At 41.1% G+C, this 18,749-nt stretch overlaps 2 protein-coding genes across 18 annotated transcripts in view; one reads left to right on the top strand and one right to left on the bottom strand.

Annotated features, from left to right (window-relative positions):
* The first annotated feature begins 1,488 nt into the window (after positions 1-1,488).
* Positions 1,489-5,323, top strand: LOC148343685 (retinol dehydrogenase 14). Its single transcript, XM_088289317.1, has 4 exons — positions 1,489-1,897; positions 2,465-2,707; positions 3,420-3,722; positions 4,347-5,323. The coding sequence occupies exons 1-4, from the start codon at positions 1,777-1,779 to the stop codon at positions 4,604-4,606; spliced, it is 927 nt and encodes a 308-aa protein (XP_088145443.1). The 5' UTR covers positions 1,489-1,776; the 3' UTR covers positions 4,607-5,323.
* Positions 5,324-6,652: 1,329 nt separating this feature from the next.
* Positions 6,653-18,749, bottom strand: part of camk2b1 (calcium/calmodulin-dependent protein kinase (CaM kinase) II beta 1) — a 37,521-nt gene continuing 25,424 nt past the window's right edge. For 6 of the 17 annotated variants that reach the window (XM_088288484.1, XM_088288510.1, XM_088288517.1 and 3 more), the window contains 7 exons: positions 16,835-16,900; positions 15,936-15,980; positions 15,379-15,427; positions 8,819-8,894; positions 8,636-8,730; positions 7,676-7,912; positions 6,653-7,156 (listed from right to left, as the gene is read on the bottom strand). In XM_088288484.1, coding sequence (XP_088144610.1) covers positions 7,680-7,912; positions 8,636-8,730; positions 8,819-8,894; positions 15,379-15,427; positions 15,936-15,980; positions 16,835-16,900 — 564 coding nt within the window. In that variant the 3' untranslated portion in view covers positions 6,653-7,156; positions 7,676-7,679. Of the gene's footprint in view, positions 7,157-7,675; positions 7,913-8,635; positions 8,731-8,818; positions 8,895-9,421; positions 9,611-10,903; positions 11,078-15,378; positions 15,428-15,935; positions 15,981-16,834; positions 16,901-18,749 lie in introns of all 17 variants that reach the window. The other 11 variants (XM_088288588.1, XM_088288597.1, XM_088288603.1 and 8 more) reach the window with 4 other exon arrangements.

Genomic DNA, 18,749 nt, shown 5'->3' with positions numbered 1-18,749 from the left:
GAAATACTGTAATAAATGCTCCTTTGCCACGTGAGATTCTGTGTTTTTTTTCGTGACGTTATTCTTATCACTAACACTTTTTCCCCGACAAATAATTGACATGATTTTCTAAAATCATTTCACATTTGTGACATTTGCCTGCATTTTCATTTTTTTATCATGCAGAAAGACTTTCTGCAGACAAAGTCTGAGAGGCTCGATGGCACACTGATGCTGGCTCATTTGGCATGCAGATGCGATGTCGGCACTTTATGAATATGCAGAACGCGCGAGATAAGGACGTCACCCGCGATTAGACTCAGCTTCTACCACGTGGAACGTCTGCGTTGGTGCTATGGCTCTCCGGAGCCGGCAGGCTGAGTGGGTGGATGCAGATGTCGCTACATTTCATTTGACTAAACTCTGCCTGTCACATTCGACTCTGCAGTTCGTGCTGCTAGCATATGGGGAAGCGTACATGGAATATTGCGGTGTGATTACGAGGGCAGACTATGAAAAAGTCAGACGAAGAATAAAAGAACAAAAAGAGCTGTTCCCTTACTTAAATAAAGTGACATTTTTGTTGAGAAATTGTTCCTCGTTGAAAATGCTTTACTTTATACTTTATACTATACTACTTTATATTTTATACATGTTCTCCCCGAGCCTGTGTGGGTTTCCTCCGGGTACTCCGGTTTCCTCTCAGTGTGACAGTGTATGGTTTTTCGTCGACGTGTGCCCTGTGATTGGCTGGCAACCCCCCCCCCCTCCCCGCAACCCTAGTGAGGAGAAGCGGTACAGATCATGGATGGATAGACGTATGGATTTTCCTAGTCACTTTTGTAACAAATAAGGGGGTCAATGACACGGGGGAAACGGAAGGAAAAAACGTGTGAGGAAATATTGTCATCTAGTGGATGACAAAGTCAATTACATCTGTGATCAAACGCTTTTTGTTTTCAGGACGAGAAATATCCCAGTCGAAAAAGACACGTGATCATCATCATCGTCATCATCATCGTCACCATCATCACCATGATCATCAAATTGAAGAAGGCTGAACCTTTTTGTTCTCTTGAAATTCTATTAACTTCAAATTTTTATGAATACAATACATGCTTTTTTGGGGTGGCAAATTACGCTTTATGTACTTCTGGATGTGTGCAGCACATCGAGTTGCCTTGTATATGAAATGCGATCTCAGTTTCGCATGACAATTAATGGAAAGCACAACCGTTTACTTTGACTTGATGTTTTTTTTATGTTGCTCTCCTCCTGGCCATGAGAAATGCTGCGTCATGGTTTGGCTCATTTGTCGTTCAGGTGTTGTTTGGTTCCATTTTCTAACCGACAAAAACATTTTCATTAAATATCGAGACTTTTGGCATTTATATTTCAAAGGGAAAGTGAAGATTTAAGTAACAGAAACGTTGGCTTCCATTTGTACCGTAAACGTGACGCCATAACAAATTTATTAAATAAAAGCCGAGTCATGATTGGGCCCCGCACTATCTCCCATGATGCATTGTGTCACAGCAGCGACGCATGCGCTGTGCTATTTGCTCACTCGGAGCTACGCCCCCATCAGTCATCGTCTGACGAGAATGAATTAAAAAATAATAATTACTAATATTTTGAGTAGTTGAATTCGTACGATATTACAGCCGGCGGAAATTTTACAGCTGAATGGCAACACAACGGCGGACGAAGAAAGACATTTTTGTGTCTCGTGTGCTAGCAAGCTAACAGACCAGCCCACATAATTAGCTTGTTTGATTTCATGTCTTTTGTGTCCAAATGTACCTTCTTTCCACGGTAGTCGCGTCTTTGGCTGTCTTTTTTCTCTTGAAATGGATGAAAAGGAGACGCTATTGCACAGACGTCAAACGACTGGACGGAAAAACGGTTCTTATTACCGGTAAATTAGACCACTTCCGGCTTTGTGAACCTACTAGTTTAGTTTTTAATCTCAACGCACATATCTGTTTTAATCGTGGGTTTTGCAAGTTGTTTGAATATATGTACATTAGATTATTTTCATTGATAAAAATGAGAAAATGCTTTACCAGATTTTGTTAACTTGAAATTAAAACATGTCACTTTTTTATTTTTGTTTCACTGGAATGTTTCAAAATATTACACATTAAAACAAATATTTGGACATACCTAGTTAAAATTATTAATAAAGGCAACGTTAAGAGCAGAAATAGGGGGAGCGGCATCTACTACTTGAATTTGTTTTGTTTTTTTCGTTATATCTAGGCAAGGCAGTTTTATTTGTCGATCATATTTCATACCCAATGTAACTTAGTGTGCTTCACACAAGCAAAGATTCTACACATCTGCAAATCTGTTGTATTTAACTACAAAATAGTACGGTTCAATTGTATTAAACCTTTTAGAATCAAACATTTATTGTGGGTACAATTTTACTCACGTGAAACACGTTGAATTGAACGTCCCGCTTCATTTGTGTCAATGGCAGGGGCGAGTTCCGGCATCGGCAAGGAAACGGCGGTAGCATTGGCCATGAGAGGCGCCCGCGTGGTTGTCGCCTGTCGGGACGCGGCCAGGGCAGAGAAAGCGGTGCATGAGATCAAATTCCGCAGTCGCAGCCTGGCGGTGGTCCGCATGGAGCTTGACCTGGCCAGCTTGCGCTCGGTGCGCGACTTCTGCAAGAGCTTCCTGCAGCAGGAGAAGAGGCTTGACATTTTGATTAATAACGCAGGTGAGCACTAAAATACTGACAAAGTGTCTCAAGACCCTCTGAAGGCAAAATCGAAAAGTGACTATTCAATCTTTTCAAGTTGATAAAGACACAAATCGGCCAACAATTTTTGAAGGCAAATTAAATATTTTTCCTGATTGCCATCCAGCAGAGCACACATTTCACTTCTTAAAGACAAACTTGAAGGCAGCAAGCAAAAAGGCAACTGAACACTTTTTGAAGGCAATGAAAGTCTTGATCGCCCTATAAAGCACACATTTCACTTAGTACAGACACAAATGAAGGCAATACCTACAAACCACCCAAAAAGGCCAAATCAAACATTTAGAATGCCAGGAAGTTGAATATTTTTCATTGCCTAACACAATGGAATATGCTTTTAACCTGCAGAGGACAAAATTGAAGGCTGTAAGAACCCCAAACAAACAACAACATGGCAACTCAAGACTTTTAGACAGCAAAGGAAGTTAGTGGCCAAGAGAGCATGATTTCCACTGACTGAAGTCAAATATGAAAGGCAGAAAGACCCTCAAAAAAGCAGGATGTGAAGGCGCCTGACTTTCGACAATGATTGTAAACTGTCCAAATACTGTCGGATCGCCGAAAAATAGAAGTCCTCTAGCTAAAATGGTGGTCACGCCTCATTGTTGTTGTTTTTGTCTGTCCAAACGTTTGTGTCCTCGTAACTGAGCGACCCGCCTTCCTCCTTCAGCCATGCCAGGCGTCCTGGACTGGACGGACGACGGCTTCAGCATGTGCCTGGGCGTCAACCACCTGGGCCACTTCCTGCTCACCAACCTGCTGCTGGGCCGCCTGAAGGAGTGCGCCCCCAGCCGCGTGGTCACACTCACCTGCTCCAGCTACAAGTACCAGAAGCTGGACTTCCAGGACCTCAACTACAACCTGCTGCCCTTCTTCACTTACTGCCGCAGCAAGCTGGGCAACATTTACTTCAGCCAGGAGCTGGGACGCCTCATGCAAGGGAAGGGCGTCACCTCCTACGCTGTGCACCCCGGTGAGACTCACGGTGCCTTTGATACTGCACAAGATATCAATCCTTGTGGGTGATGCCTGTGCAAGGTTATGATTGTTTGGGATTTTTCGTGATAGATTTTATTTCATTTTTTTAGTCATAGTTTTTCTTAGAGGCATGTTTGTTCATTTTTATTAGTTTTTGTTGGTTTGAAAATGTTTGGTTTTAGTTGAGTTTTTATTAGTTTTAGGACTAGTTTTTTTAAATATAAATATATGGGGCAGGTGTTGAATGCAGGATAAAAAAAGTCACTAAATATTGTCTCATCAAGTAAAGTACAATTCTGAACCATTTGACCTTCCTTATTCTGTACTGGTGTATAGCAATACCAACATTTTAAATAAACGCTGATAGCTGACATTATATGAATTGACAAGAATGAAGGATATTTTCGCCATATGTAACGTAAGATGCAGTTTGTTACTTTGTTGTTTTTTTTAAAGCATTTATATTTCATCAACAAATTTGAGGTTTTTTTGTCAGTCTTCATAGAACAACATTGTAGCTGCACTATATGTGATCAAATGATTGAAATTCCGCAACTGTGCTAACAACTAATCCACAAGCAAACGAGTCGACTAATCAAGCCTATTCTTCTCTGCCCAGGCTTCGTGCAAAGCGAGTGGACGTGCCACTATTCGTTTTTGTTCCGAGCTGTGATGCGGGTCCTCATGTGGATGTTCTTCGTGTCCTGCGAGGCGGGTGCTCAGACCGTGGTCTACTGCGCAGTGTCGGACGAGGCGGCCAATCAGGGCGGCGGCTACTTTGTGGACTGCCGGGCCGCCACTCTGCGGCCGTTCGCCCGTGATGCCGGCGTGGCCAAGAAGCTGTGGGAAGCCAGCGAGAGACTCGTCAAACTGGCGTGAACTTTCTCTTTTCTTACGTTTTTGGCATGATTTTCTTAAATGTTATCAATTATTCGTTTGAGAAATTCAACAAGTCTCATTTGAGATGTAGGATACATTTTGTTGACAAATAACAGATAATCATTTTAACTTAATCGTCATCTGCTTGAGTAGATAAACCTTTAAGTAGGCCTTTTTATTACTAAAAATATTTATTTGATTTTGTATTGTTTTGAATTTATTTTTGTTTATTATTCCTATTTAAATGAGAGGCGGTTACCCAATTTTCATATATATATATATATGTATATATATATATATATATATATATATATATATATATGTGTGTGTGTGTGTGTTAAAGTTTAAAGTCTATTGTACTATAATTAGATTACAACTTAACACAATTCTATACAATTAATTTTAGTTCCTGCTATACGTAGTTAAAAATGGCACATATTGTACATGTACACACACATGTATGCATGTGGAGAGAAAGAGGAAGAAGGAGAGGGAGAGAGAGAGAATCATGTATTTAAATTTTAGGTATTCTATAATGTGATGTGTGAATATATTACATTATAATAATTACAAAAATACAGTTTATAACAAAAATACGAAATGTGAAAAAATAAAGTACTGTACAAATAAAATGAAATGAAAATATAGCAATGTAAAAAAACATTTAATAAATGTGCATCATGCATGTATTACAATCTAGCACTTTTTTTACAAATATGTTTGTATTAAATATGATTATTAATTTTGATTGAAAATATTTAATAATAAATTAATCTAAAAATGCTTTCATACAGAAGTAATGGCTCTGCTTTGTGATAACAGACACCTGATACTAAATGAAGCCAACCATTGACAAAAGAGAGTGATCTCCACTTTCTATATCAACGTTGCCATTTTATTGAGAACACCTTTTAGCACAAGTTGTCCGAGCAAGAGCAGAAAAGTAACACGGCAGAATACAACAAAAGTGCACAAAAGCGCCATCGTATCTCACAGAATTCAGATGGGTGTGAGAATAAGACAAGCTGCAAGGTAGAAAACACGGGGAAAAAATGGATGGCAAGCAAACCATCAAGTGGTAAGGATGGGAAGCTGCATGTAGTTTTGTGCTTGAATCTCTTTGTACAAAATTATCACTTTATATATTCATCTGCGTTAGATCATCTGGGACAAAAATAGCTATATATATATATATATATATAATAAGCGCTTAAAACGCAGAGAAAATAGATACATATTAGCCAGAAAGTCGGTATCGAGAGTATCACTGTCAGGTCAAAACGTGGTCAAGTTAAAAAATTTTTTAAGGAGTAGAGGATGAGAGAATGATTGCGTTCGGAATAATTCCGTCATTGCCTACTCCCTAATTACTACATGGGGATTTCAGTATATACGTTTTGCGAATGAGGATTTCGATACATATGTTTAGCGGATGTTTTGTGACCTAGATAGTTCCTATAAAAATCTTCGTAGGGAATGAGGGAATGACTCCCAGCACAGCCAATGTGAGTCTTATACTGTAAACACACTAAGAAAGAGCAACACGCTTGGACAGTACATGCTGATAGTTTCTTTTTTTTTTTTTTTTTTTTTTTTGTGGGGGTCAGGGGTGGCGACGCAATTTGATGGCCTTGTTTTTTTTTTAACATGGTTAAAAATTCATTGGGTTTTTGGCATGATGGAAATACTCCCTAAACAGTCTAAATAAGTTGAGAAAGAAAAGTCGACCCCCAAAAAATAGTGGCTAACATTTGCTATACTAAAGCGGTAACGACAGGATAATGTACTCCCTTTAAAAATGGCGCAATTTCCCTTTTAATGACACTTAGTCAAATTATAAATACTCAAAAATGAATAAAACCTGAGGAGAGAAAAATGACAAACAAAAGCGGCCGCCTTTTCGATAAACTAACTGAATACTTTTCACTTAAGGGTCAATGACAACAAAAACACAAATACATTTTGGATTATTTGTTCAAATATATTAATTACGCTCTAATGAAGAATACATTTTTTTTGTCAGCTTTTTTTTTGGCACATCACTGGCCTAACATGACCCCCTAACCCTCACATTTTCTTGAATTAAAATAAAAAAGAAAAACATTCATATATAAAGCACACAAAAACACCATGGGTTGAGGTGTGAGCATCATTGCCAACATATAGTATAATAAGTAAATTACAAAAAAAAAAATATTGACATATAATGTTCCACTTAATAGCCACAAGGGTGCATGCGTCCTTAATAAAAACAAAACAAGTCCTTAAACTAGAAACCACTGGCAATAATCATTTTCATGGTACAAATGGCATACTGTATACAAATGTGTAATAATAATTATTCGAATTCATTATTAGAATAAGGACTCGAAACTTTACATGGTGTTTCCAGTGCAGTGACACAAGTGAGGCTTCACAAACGTGTGTGTGTGTGTGTGTGTGCTGAGAATTTCCTGTTCGTCCTGATTCATGACGCTCTAGTCTCTCCTCATCATCCTCTTCTGCCCGCCTGACAAAAAAAAAAAAATGGAGACGCTTCCTCCCGCACACCTGACATACAAAACAGAATCATATAATTGAGAAAAACATTAGCATTGTTAAGCTAACACGCTAAAGCACACTATCTCCACCAAGGCCCAAAAGTCATGAGTCAGTTTGTTTATTATATTGTTTGTTTGCGGCTTGGAAGCGAATTGCTGCTTCAGAGAGGATGACATTTTGATTCTGGGCTGGACCATTTCTTTCAAATCACGCTATCGTGACTCAGAGACCAAAAAGTGAGCAAAAAAACTAAGAATTCTTCTGTGGGCCATGAATGTAATTTTGAGTAATCCTACTAACTGGCTAAGCAACTAACCAGTTACTTGAAAACAAAACAACATTTCTCACTGTGTGAATACGGCTAGCCGGCTAGTTAAGAGGCTGGACGGACTGACGTGCTAACTGACAATAATAATATAACTAATAGTAATTTTGTCTGACACATTTCGGATATTTTGGGCCTTGGTGGAGCGCTGCGCTCTACCGAGTGACATTGTTTAGTTGTGGTGACGAGGACATGACGGTTACCCAACTACTGCAACGGTGCGGCAGGAGCTCCAGAGCAGTGGAAGTGAATGTTCTGCCACTTGGCATCCCTGCGGTGCCACACTCGGGTCTCCTCAGACTGGCTGGATTGCGGCTGACCTTGTCCGTCCACAAACTGCGTGAGGCGAATGTACGCGATGCAGGCGGCGTCTTCGCCGATCAGGTGCACGTGAGGATTCAGGATGGTGGTATGGATCGGCTTCTTATTTTTTGACAGCACTGGAATGACGGAGAGCGCAATTATAACAAACAGAACAACATTAATAGTTACTAAATGACTGTCTAAGAAGCTTACTTGCTAACTAACAGACCGACTAAAGAATGATCCAACAAACATCCTTCTAACGCATGGTCAGACTGACTCACAAACAGAATGACGACCTAACAAATGAATCATCAAATAAACTGACCTCCCAACTAACTGTCTGACTGTCTATCTAACTAATTAGCTAACCATCCAATTGACTGTCCAACTAACAGATTGACAGTTTAAAAATATCAACAAATACTCACGGTCTGTCAAACTGTCTATCAAACTAACCAACGCACCAACATAGTGCCTCTCTAACAGAATAACGAATGAGCGAACAAGCAACCGGGCTGTCTGTCTATCCATCCAGCTAACGTGATTATGAACCAACTAGCTAACCAACAAAGGGACTAAGACTTACTATCTAATAAATAAACAAGCAAACTGTTTGACTAACAGGCTAACAAACAGTTACTAGCAACCTAAAAAACTGGCAAATGGACTAACTAACAAACCGGGTGACTGTATAACGTGAACTAATCTGATAGGCCTATCTAACTAGCAAATTAACCTATTACCGACTAACTGCCTAACTAAGCAATTAACTAAAGAACGATTGAAAAGGTTGTCTGTATGTTGTCGTACATATTACTTACTTCATTAAAGAAATGACATTGACAAAAGAGACTTACGATTGTCAAAATAGAATCTGTGGAAGTCCATCCCTTCCACCAGGTTGCCCAGTGCCTCGGGTTCAAAGGAAGTCAATCCCGGGTCGCAGATTTTTCTGCCCAGAGAAAGACAAAAAGAAAAAAAAAAATCACATGTCATCAGGAAATGTGCAACTGTTCAATGTCACGAGCAGACTGACTCACGCGTAAGCCTCAAAATCTCCGTTGTTGATTGCCTCGATGAGCTGCTCGGTGATCTTGATGATTTCCTGCTTGCGGGCTGCAAAGTGAACGCAACACGGTGAGAAAAAAATAAATGAATAAAAACAATGCCAGGATTTTCCTTCCTGTGGTTTTTTTTGGGGGGGTTAAAATGATAACATGACGCAGAACGAAATCAATCTGACTCCCAAAACATAAAACAAACAAACGCTAATACCGCCATATTAAAGTGGTCAGGCTGTGCTTTTATTAATTGCATTTCGCTTTCAAACTGTCAGTTCTTTCAGTTCAATGAGTAAGCAGGAAGAGGATGCAATGATGGCGAGGTGTCAAGCCCAAAACAGGCCATATGCTCATTGTCACGACAACACACCCTCACACACACACACACACACACCCCCCCCCCCCCACACACACACACACAGTTATTTCCTCAAGTCAGCATCTACTCAAAATGCTCAATCACCAAATAACCAAGCAATGCATCAACCACAGACGAATTCAACGCAACGCTACCCACAATGCCTTGCCGGCCAAGCGCAACTCCTGACATGCCTGCACGCCAAAACCGAACTACGTACTTACTCTGGGAGGAGGAGGAAGAGGAGGAGGGGCTTGAAGAGGGGGGAGGGGGAGGCGGGGAGGTGGCTTGCGCAGGCCTGGCAGCCGGAACCGGAGCCGGAGCGGCATCGGGTTCGGGAGCAGGAGCGGGCGTGGGCGCTGGGGGTGGCTGCGCCCTACGCACGCTGCTCACCAGGTCTGTTAGCCGGGACACTGGGCAAGATGCCATGAGGAGGGACATATACAATTGGACTATAAAAAGTTGACACACCCCTGTTATAAATGCAGGTAGTTGTGATGAAGACCCAACAAATGATTTCAAAACTTTATTCCACCACCTGTACAAGTCAATTAAAAAAAAAAACTATTGTCAGAATGTCAGGAAAAACCTACTAGAACAGCTGAACTTGATTTAGGGTTACTATAAATTGTGGCAGGTTAGGGTAACCCTAAGTCAGTTCCAAGAGGGTGTGTGCATTTTTGCAACTACATGAGCTCACTTGTTTAACTTTTGTTTCCCAATTGAGTTGTACATTCATAGTGGAAATAGTTGCAAGTGGCATTTGAAAAGGGGTGTGTAGACTTATACACAGTCAGTATATTTACATGCATTGTAACTGAAACGGCAATGCGATCATATTTCAAAATTGTAATTTAACAATATTGATGCTGTAAAGTTACAAGAAAAAAGTATACATTTTACTCATGTTGGATCATCACGAGACAAAAAAGAAAAATCAGAATTTTATGAGATGAATGCGATTATAAAAAGTGAATCTTAAGTTTACAATAAAATAGTTTGACAGGATTAATTATTAGAAGTTACATAGAAAAAAGCAAGTTCTAAAATTTGAGTGAAAATGAGATTTTACTAGAATATACTTGTAATATTGGAATGAATTTGCTACGGTTTTACAAGATTTGAAATGCACAATAAAATGGTGGTTTAATTGTACAATTAAAAAGTCATCATTTATGACTAAAATTGTAATATTGTGAGAAAATATTTTCAATTTGATGAAATTGTCAGAATCCCGTGAGAAAAAAAGGTTCTATTGTTACAATAAAAAAACTTGCATTTGAAATAATATGAACGTCATAAAAATTACATCTGGATTTTTACAACAATGAGTTTGTAGTATTACTTTGATAGTTGAAAAAAATATTTTTTTTTATTCAATTAGAAGAATGTTACAATAAAAAGGATTTTAGGAAGTTATTACATTACAGGAAAAATTCAATTTACAAGCTCAATGTAATGTTAATAAAAATTGTCAGTAAAATAGTTTAAGAATAATTTTACCCCCAAAAAATATGTAATATAATTCACCAAACAGCATCATTACAGTTACTTTTAACTTCAAAACGGCAATAAAAAAAGCGAAAATTAAACTTTTGTTTAGTTGTATGTTTGAAAACATCATTTTACGATTGAAGAAGAAAAAAAAATCTCTTTCAGTCCCCTTTCTCCGTGTAAATGTACTGACTGTGCTCTCGCCCACTTACTCTGCATGGGGACGATGGGGGTGTGCACGGGGGTGGGGGCCGAGGCGGGGGCGGGGCCGTGAGCGGGCCGGGACTTGGGCTGGGGGGGCGGCGATGCGTGTGGGCCTTCTCCGTCTGACGTGGGCCCTGAGCCCCTGCGCACGGAGCCCAGCAGCTCGGCAAACTTTGCGGCGGCTGGGTGGAGGAAGGACGCAAATCAATGCAAACGTGCTCAAACGACTGCACATTTCGTAAACGTCCTTGCGGGGGAGTCGTTGAGTTATGAGCAAACTGCGTGGGTGTGCTGAGAACGGGGATTAGCAAACGGATGAGAAGAAAGTCTTTTTTTAACCTTGGAAATACCATTATGATGAATATATGTTGGCCCAAGAAAAAACCCGGGAGGCAGTTGAAAGGATTTGAGGGCCGCTCTTGTGTCAAGGTTGCGTTGGTGGACTAACAAAGCACAGACACGAACAACACGCCAGGGACAAAGCTGACAAGATGACATGCAAGAAGTGGAAATTGGCGCTCGCAATATCTGAATCCGAAGGTTTTTGCAGAAAGATTTCCAATACTAAAGTGCCTTGCGGTACAAGCTGAATTGGTTCAGCGACCGTGCTCGTAAACCACAATCATCTTTCCGAGAGCTGTAATGGTAACGGCAATATTGTGATATTGCGATATTAAAATTGCCACAACCTCGTCGTGATCATGTCACATTATCAAAAGCAGCATATCTGTGTCAAAAACATTTATATTTGACGCGGTTCAGTCGAACACAGAATTATGGACTACATAGACCATGATACTTTGCTCCGCTGACACAATCGGAACACATGACAAAGAAAGGTTTGGCCAAGACTAATTATTTGTTGCTGCTGCCATTTTGTCCAAAAACACAATATTGTGCTATTTTTTTAATCAATATTATAAGCTTTTCTTTTTTCCCCCCTTTTTTTTTCAAATATCCCAAGTTTTCAAACAGCATCCTAAATAAATTATATCGCCACCTCCCCACAATATCGTTATATCGTATCTTGAGATACATATTGTGATAATATTGTTTAGAAATCATTACAGCCCTAATCTTTCCCCATTGAAATAAAGGGAAAGGCCATTAATACGCTTTGACTATATATTTTTTTACCACGTAAAATAGCACTCTATAATATTGTACTTTATAAAAACATATCGTGATCATATAATTCAAATAAACCCATTTGCGCACCATAAGTTGTGTGCGACTCGGCCACCTGGGGGCAGACATAATACAGACATAAACACACAAACAAGAAGAGTTTCACAACTACTACGACTTAGTAAAGCTGCAGTAATTCTATTAATTTTTTTGCTGAGGATAAATATGTGCGTGGGAGTATTCTTTTATTGTCGGTCTGCATGTGTTGACGCAGACCGACGATGTTATGACACCGCCACATAGGCCCGTTTGTGGCGTTTTTCATTGTTAGTTAGCAGTTATGAGGTCTTTTTAAACGTGCTTGTTCTGAAGTGAGTTGAGTTCAATGACATCCTTAGAACGCTTGTGCCTCAAATGTTTGCACGCAAGTCAAAACAACAACAAAAAATCTCGCCTAATACATTCATTTTTTTTTTTTTTTTTTAAGGAAGAGACAAGGACACACATAGCCACCATGGAACCCATCTGGTTAATCCAAGACCTTTTTCATGGAAATGCAGGCTAATCGGTGAAGCTAAGACAGACTTACGAGCGTTTTCTTGCCTCTGAGTAACCGGAGCGACTCCAAAAGTCCACGTACGTGTTGGGTTACAAAGCAGCTGTCCAGCCCATACTGACTTGACAAAATCCAACCAAGACCACCGCCACGACTAATCCTGCTATCCAGCTACTCTGGACTACCTCGATGTGGCGTGTGGTCCTGTACCAGGCGCACCGTCCTCCGGTTTGTGAGAGTCTATGCCAGAGAAGCGGCAAAATCTCTGGGCAGCATGCCTTCGATGCCTCCCTGGCCACCGTGTCGCCGTTTTCCTGCCAACGGGGCTAAATTAAGAACACCCACCCGACCCTTAAATCCTCCTCCCAAGGTGCTCTGTGGAGCGAACCAAGTTGGTCGCTAGGGTAGGGTGGGGGGTCTTCAAGGTTTTTGGGGTACAGGGAAGAACTTTCTCCAAGGACCCAGTTTGAATCTCTTGAAAACAGGCAATGCTGTTTGTCATTGGAACAAATTTTGGGGGGTGGGATACGTTTTTAAGCTTTTTCTTGCAGAAATAATCAAACATATGCCACCCGAGAAATGTTTGAGCTGAGCAAAGTAATAACATGAATAATCATGATAGGAACAATTTGTTCTTTGTTTTTGTTCGAATAACTGACAACAGGCAACATTACTCATGGTCGTAATAAATTTGAGTTGAGTGAAGTACTTCATGTGGACATAAGTAGAGATAAACCGATAGGCTTTTTCCCCCTTTTTTTATCGATTATTAGTAGCTAAGGAGGCCGATAACTAACATTTGGAGTTGGTATTCATTTTCAGTAAAAATATAATATTGAGGTCAAAATCTAAAAAAAATAATTAATTAAAACATCTTTAAGTAGTATTCCTCTGTTGAACAAATTCTAACAAAGTTCAGGCAACTCCCACAATCATCAGCATGTCTTCAAAAGTTATATAAAAACTGAAAACAATTGCTTACATTAGTTTTCCGCAGTAAATAAAGTTCCAAAATGATAGAAATGTGAATGAATTTCACTTATCTTTGTTTTGATTTCAAACAAAAACAAAAAGGTGCAACGATTTCGCATTGCTTATGATGTTTCGGGAAAATTTTGAGAAATAGTTATCTTAAACTGATTTATTATGGGCCAGGGCGGCACCGTGGATTACTAGTTAGCATGATGGCCTCACAGTTCAGAGGTGTCGGGGTTCAATTCCGACCTTCCTCTGTGGAGTTTTCCTTCCGGTTTCCTCGCACATTCCAAAGACGTGCATAGTAGGTTGATAGAACACTCTAAATTGCCCCTCGGTGTGAAAGATTGTTGTTCCTCTTTGTGTGCTCTCCGATTGGCTGGCAAACAGTTCACGATGTATCCCGCCTACTGCCCGTAGACGCCTGGGATAGGCTCCAGCACACCCACGACCCTCGTCGGATGATGGATGGACAGATCGATATTATCAACCATCTGATTTTTACAAAGGGGCGGGGCCGATATTCGACAAAATGACGATTATCGGTGCGATAATTGGCCCCGCCGGTCTATCCTTAGATAGAAGTCAAAATATCTCCCAACGAGCACACCTCTAGCCACTGAAACAACCACGTTGCTCTTGATGTAGTTTGAGAACATCGATAACGGTCAACACTATTCGTTGTCATACAAAATTTCAGGTGAGAAAAGTCCTCTTGAAAAACTCAAATATTTCCGATCGACGTTGCTTTTGGGCTGAGAAAAGTAATAGCACACCTTCGTGACAAACATTTTGTTCTTTGACCATGCTTGAATTCATTGAAAAGATGAAAGACGACGGGGCAATCAAAACATGACCACTTGGATGATACGAAGGCATTAACACTCAACACTCGTTGGTGCTGCTGAGGCGACGGCACACTGCAAGACAGCTTTGGCCAATGTTGCTAGGGAATTGGTGGCAGAACTGCAAAGTCTTGAAAAGGAAGGAGGAGGAGGAAGCGTACATTCTGTTCTCCATGCTTGGCACCCAAATGATACATCTGTGACCTGGTTTAAACGCATTGTAGTCAGCTCGGATGCGGTGGAGGTGATTGCTTGCACACAAAAAAAAAAAAAAAAAAGACGACACGAGTAGCAACACGTGAATGCATTGCAAAATCACGTTTTAGTTCGGCTTGGTGCACGTTGGAAGAAGAAATGCTGCTAATTGGGCAGATGGGAATAGCTTCTGAACATCTCTGTCCACCAATCAACACACGGCTCCCTGTGTAGCGCCGCCCCTTTAGCCGCCCAACCACTGATTTTAGCCCAATCGAAGGGTGCCAAAAGCGCAGTACGAAACAAAATATTTGCGTTGAACATTTTGTGGTGATAATTGCTTCTGAAGACAATCTTGCTGCTGCACACACAAATTGCGTAGCGCAGTACCTCCGAGCTCCACAAGGGGTCAGTTGAACTCAATTTTTGGTAAGCACACCGGCCAAGCCCGTTCAGCTCGTGCTCAAGTCAACAAATCAAGACAGTGGTTTGACAATTCAAATCCATTCATTCATTTGTCGTATATTTGCATTGCTTCTCGCTTTTACATGTGTTTTGCGTAGCTTGTTTAGCTACGCCACAGGGACAAATCATTAGGAACAGCTGCATTGTGTCTGTGTGGAAACCTGTGCGTTTGTGGGAGGTTGTGTATTCACGTATTTGTATGTGTGTGTGTTAGTGGGATTCTGTGGGTGTGTATGGGATGGACGTATGTGTGTCTGGGGTGTGTGTGCGCGTGTGTGCGTTGGGTTGGAAAAGTGTGGTTGTGTGTGTGCAGTCGTACCTTTCACATCCTCATCCTCCACGGTGGTGTTGCTGCTGTCCGATGATTCCTAGAGATCAGGCGCACACACAGATAAATTTTAGGATGGAACTAATCACATGATGCAGAATTTGGATTTACATACACGCACGCACACACGCAGTGTAATAACAACACAGTTTAGCAGGGTGGTCGTCCTACATTGCTTTTGCCTTTCCACTTTAATTTACACATGACGAAGCTTGACACAAGTAGATCGATGTCGCTTTTAAAATCGTCACCAGGGAAGAAGTCAGCGTTGGAGATGAGAACGCAGTCTGTTCATTATTGAGTGAGCGTGTGTGCGTGTGTGTGTGTGTGCACTGCAAACTAACACCGCTGGACAAATTGAAAAGCAGTCACTGACAGCCAACCACATCTACTTTATCACATACACACACACGCACACACACATAAATGAGTAAAGCACAGTTCACAGATGAATGCAGGATGGAAAGAAAGGAACAGAAGAAACCAAACAGGAAAACAAGATGTGGTCAGGATTTGTCAGGGGGGGGCGGGGTTCATGTGGGATGTACCTTAGTCCCGTCCACCGGGTTATGGATGACGGTGGTCTGAGGCTCCTGGAAGGGGGGAAGGTGAGTGGGGGGCAGGGATAGAAGAAGATGGCAGATGTGAGAAGAATGAAAGAAGTGTGGAGTAAAAAGAAAAAAAACAACAGCAAGGAAACCAGGAAGTAGAAGAGAGAAAATTAGTAGTGGAGGAGAAGAAGAATCCGTCAAAGTGATCGGCGGAAAACTGTCCACACGCGCACACTCACGCACACGCCGTTGACTTAAACCATTTTAGGAAAAAACATTAAAGGATGTAACAAATATGACAGGACTTTTCCGAAAGGATCTTGATTGGCCTCCCACAACAACGATGGTCCAAGTGTCATAGTGAAGCACCACCACAACATGTTACATACATGTACAAGTATGTACACGCTCAAATGACAAGAGGCGTAATATAATCATATCATCATCAGAGCAGGTCGCTATGTTTAGTCTGCAGGAATCTGGGAAGGGTCTCGTGACTGCTGACATCATCAGCAAGAAAGCTAACCCTCAGCTGTTCCTGACTTTAGACCAAGCCGGACTCTTAACCCGTGAATATGGTTTGACTTTGACATTGAAATACATAGATGCTGTATGTAAAGTCTCGGATAACATCTGGAACAACCCTTACCCGGCCACACCTGCCGTGTGTGTTTGTGCATTTGTGAGTGCGTGTGGCAAACAACTACGCTTGCTAAGTGTGGGCCGCACAAATAATATAGCGCAGAAACGGCGAGACAAAGGGAGACAACACAACACACACGCACTTTGTCAAGAGAGCAGACGAGAGAGGCGGCGGGTGGTCACACACACACACACAAAGGCGTCAGGGGTCCGAGAGGAGGTGCGAGAGGAGTGTTGGTTAGGAGGTTAAATACCAGAGCAGGTGAAGGGATGTTTCCTTTGGGGCTGGTGACTATGCTGTTTTTGCTGTTTGTCTGAGGCTGTGCAAGGAGAGCAGAGGGAGGAGATACAACACCAAGAGTTAACAAGGAAAGTGTGTGTGCGCAAGCGTGTGTGTGTGTGGTGTGGCCATGCACGTGTGTGTTAGAGACTGTCACGTGCCGCGCGAACCTCACTACAACCAGCATTTTACATCTCATAAAACATCATGAGACCCCCACCCCTCTGAAAAAAAGAGAACAAAAAAAAAAACCAAAACAAAATAATGACATATATAAAAAGTATATGAAGATTTTTTTTTTTTGCTTCAATTCAATGGACTTGGTGCGGCTCATTCGGGTGTGCACACTTTGGCCACCTGGGAGCAGTATAATACAGACCTAATGCTACATTGTTACCGTCTATGCAGCCAGTTCAAATGAGTAAGAAGACTCGTAAGTTGGAAACCTTCCTTTTCAGGATTAAGCAATTTCTCTTCCCTCTTAGTTACATAAAAGTGAAACTAAAAAAAGTACAACCCTAACCGTCGATATAACTTGAAGCTTCTCACCCCAAGGACACAGATAAGTACAATACAATACAATATAATGCAAATATAAAGTCATACTCAGTATGTTGGAAAGTAGCCATTAAGCTGTCTGCTAGCTGCCATTAAAGTTATCATTAAAGCATCGGCTTTCTGACGCCATGTGACATGACATCATTGCGCTGTTGGGCTTTATGAATTTTGCCCACTTCACACGCTCACGATAAAGCATCTTCGAAATAGTCCTCCATCAAACGGCGCTTTGACCGCTCACTTGATCACAATGACATCTGCATATGAACGCTTGAAAACAGCTGATGCCATCTTGTAAATGAGGAACACTTCAAATAAATGAGAGAAATTGCGCGTGTGTAAAGAGTGGAAACTTGGAAAGCATAGAGGCCCTCAGGGACATAATTCAGTTACCTCCCACATGCGCATACAACTGAAACACTCTCACACGCACACGACTAAAACACACATTTCGTAGTGAGTGCGTTAAATGAGAGCATCGCGATTACAATATATCGGATGAGCGGATTTCAGTATGATGTGTAAGAGGATTTCAGTTGCGTGAGAGTCCTTCATTTTGTGTGTGCATGCATGTCTGTGTGTGAGTGCGAGAGAGATTAAGAAAGAAATAAAAGTAAGGCGAAAGAGTATTTCTTTATTCAGTATGAGAGCACTGTGAGTGCAAGGGATCATTTCAGTAGTGTGGGTGTGTGTGTGTGTGTGTGCAGCGCAGAGTGAGAGTGTGTGTGAGAGAGTGGAAGTGTCAGTAGTGTAAGACCTTTTAGTGGTATGTATGAGAGTGTTTCAGAAGTTTGAGAGCATTTCAGTAGTACAAATGAGTGAAAAAAAAATTCACAAGTGTGAGTGTGAGAGAGCGTTTCACAGTCGTGGATGTGAGCAAGTAAAATCATTAGTACACAACGTGTGATTGAGTGTCAAGTGTGTGATTGAACAAAAAAAATTCAGTCGTGTGTGAAAGAGGGAATCCAGATTGACAGCATGTCCCTGATGGCCCCTTGTGAATTTACATCACAATACACACGCACACAAAGGTACAGACACACAAAACATACAACAGACATGTATGTGCATGAAACAGTCATCACGCTTTTGTGGTCATAGGAGTCAAGTGTGAGCCGTTTAATGACTGAATGTTTGATTTTCAAGGTGGGAGAGGAAAGTAAATCACCGGCCAATGAATGGAAAAGAAATGGGTATAGTTAAAGCGATGTGTTGTGGCAAGAGACAAGCAAGCTGCCATCAAATCACCTTCAACGTTCACTCAAGTCATTGTAGTCATGTTTGAGTATTTAGACGGCCAAAGCATCACAATATAATCACCTTTTTGGGGG

This window comes from Idiotropiscis lumnitzeri, chromosome 1, assembly GCF_059441095.1.
Source record: "Idiotropiscis lumnitzeri isolate Australia: NSW breed Sydney's pygmy pipehorse chromosome 1, RoL_Ilum_1.0, whole genome shotgun sequence".
Classification (NCBI taxonomy): Eukaryota; Metazoa; Chordata; class Actinopteri; order Syngnathiformes; family Syngnathidae; genus Idiotropiscis; species Idiotropiscis lumnitzeri.
The sequence above is the reverse complement of the archived record's forward strand: the minus strand, read 5'-3'. Positions and strand labels throughout refer to the sequence as shown.

What these genes read in the sequence shown, in the direction of transcription:
- LOC148343685 (XM_088289317.1), top strand. Translation starts at nt 1,777, where the DNA reads ATGTACCTTCTTTCCACGGTAGTCGCGTCTTTGGCTGTCTTTTTTCTC. An exon ending in AAAAACGGTTCTTATTACCG is followed by an intron (nt 1,898 to 2,464) that starts GTAAATTAGACC and finishes TGTCAATGGCAG; the next exon opens with GGGCGAGTTCCGGCATCGGC. An exon ending in CTCCTACGCTGTGCACCCCG is followed by an intron (nt 3,723 to 4,346) that starts GTGAGACTCACG and finishes TTCTCTGCCCAG; the next exon opens with GCTTCGTGCAAAGCGAGTGG.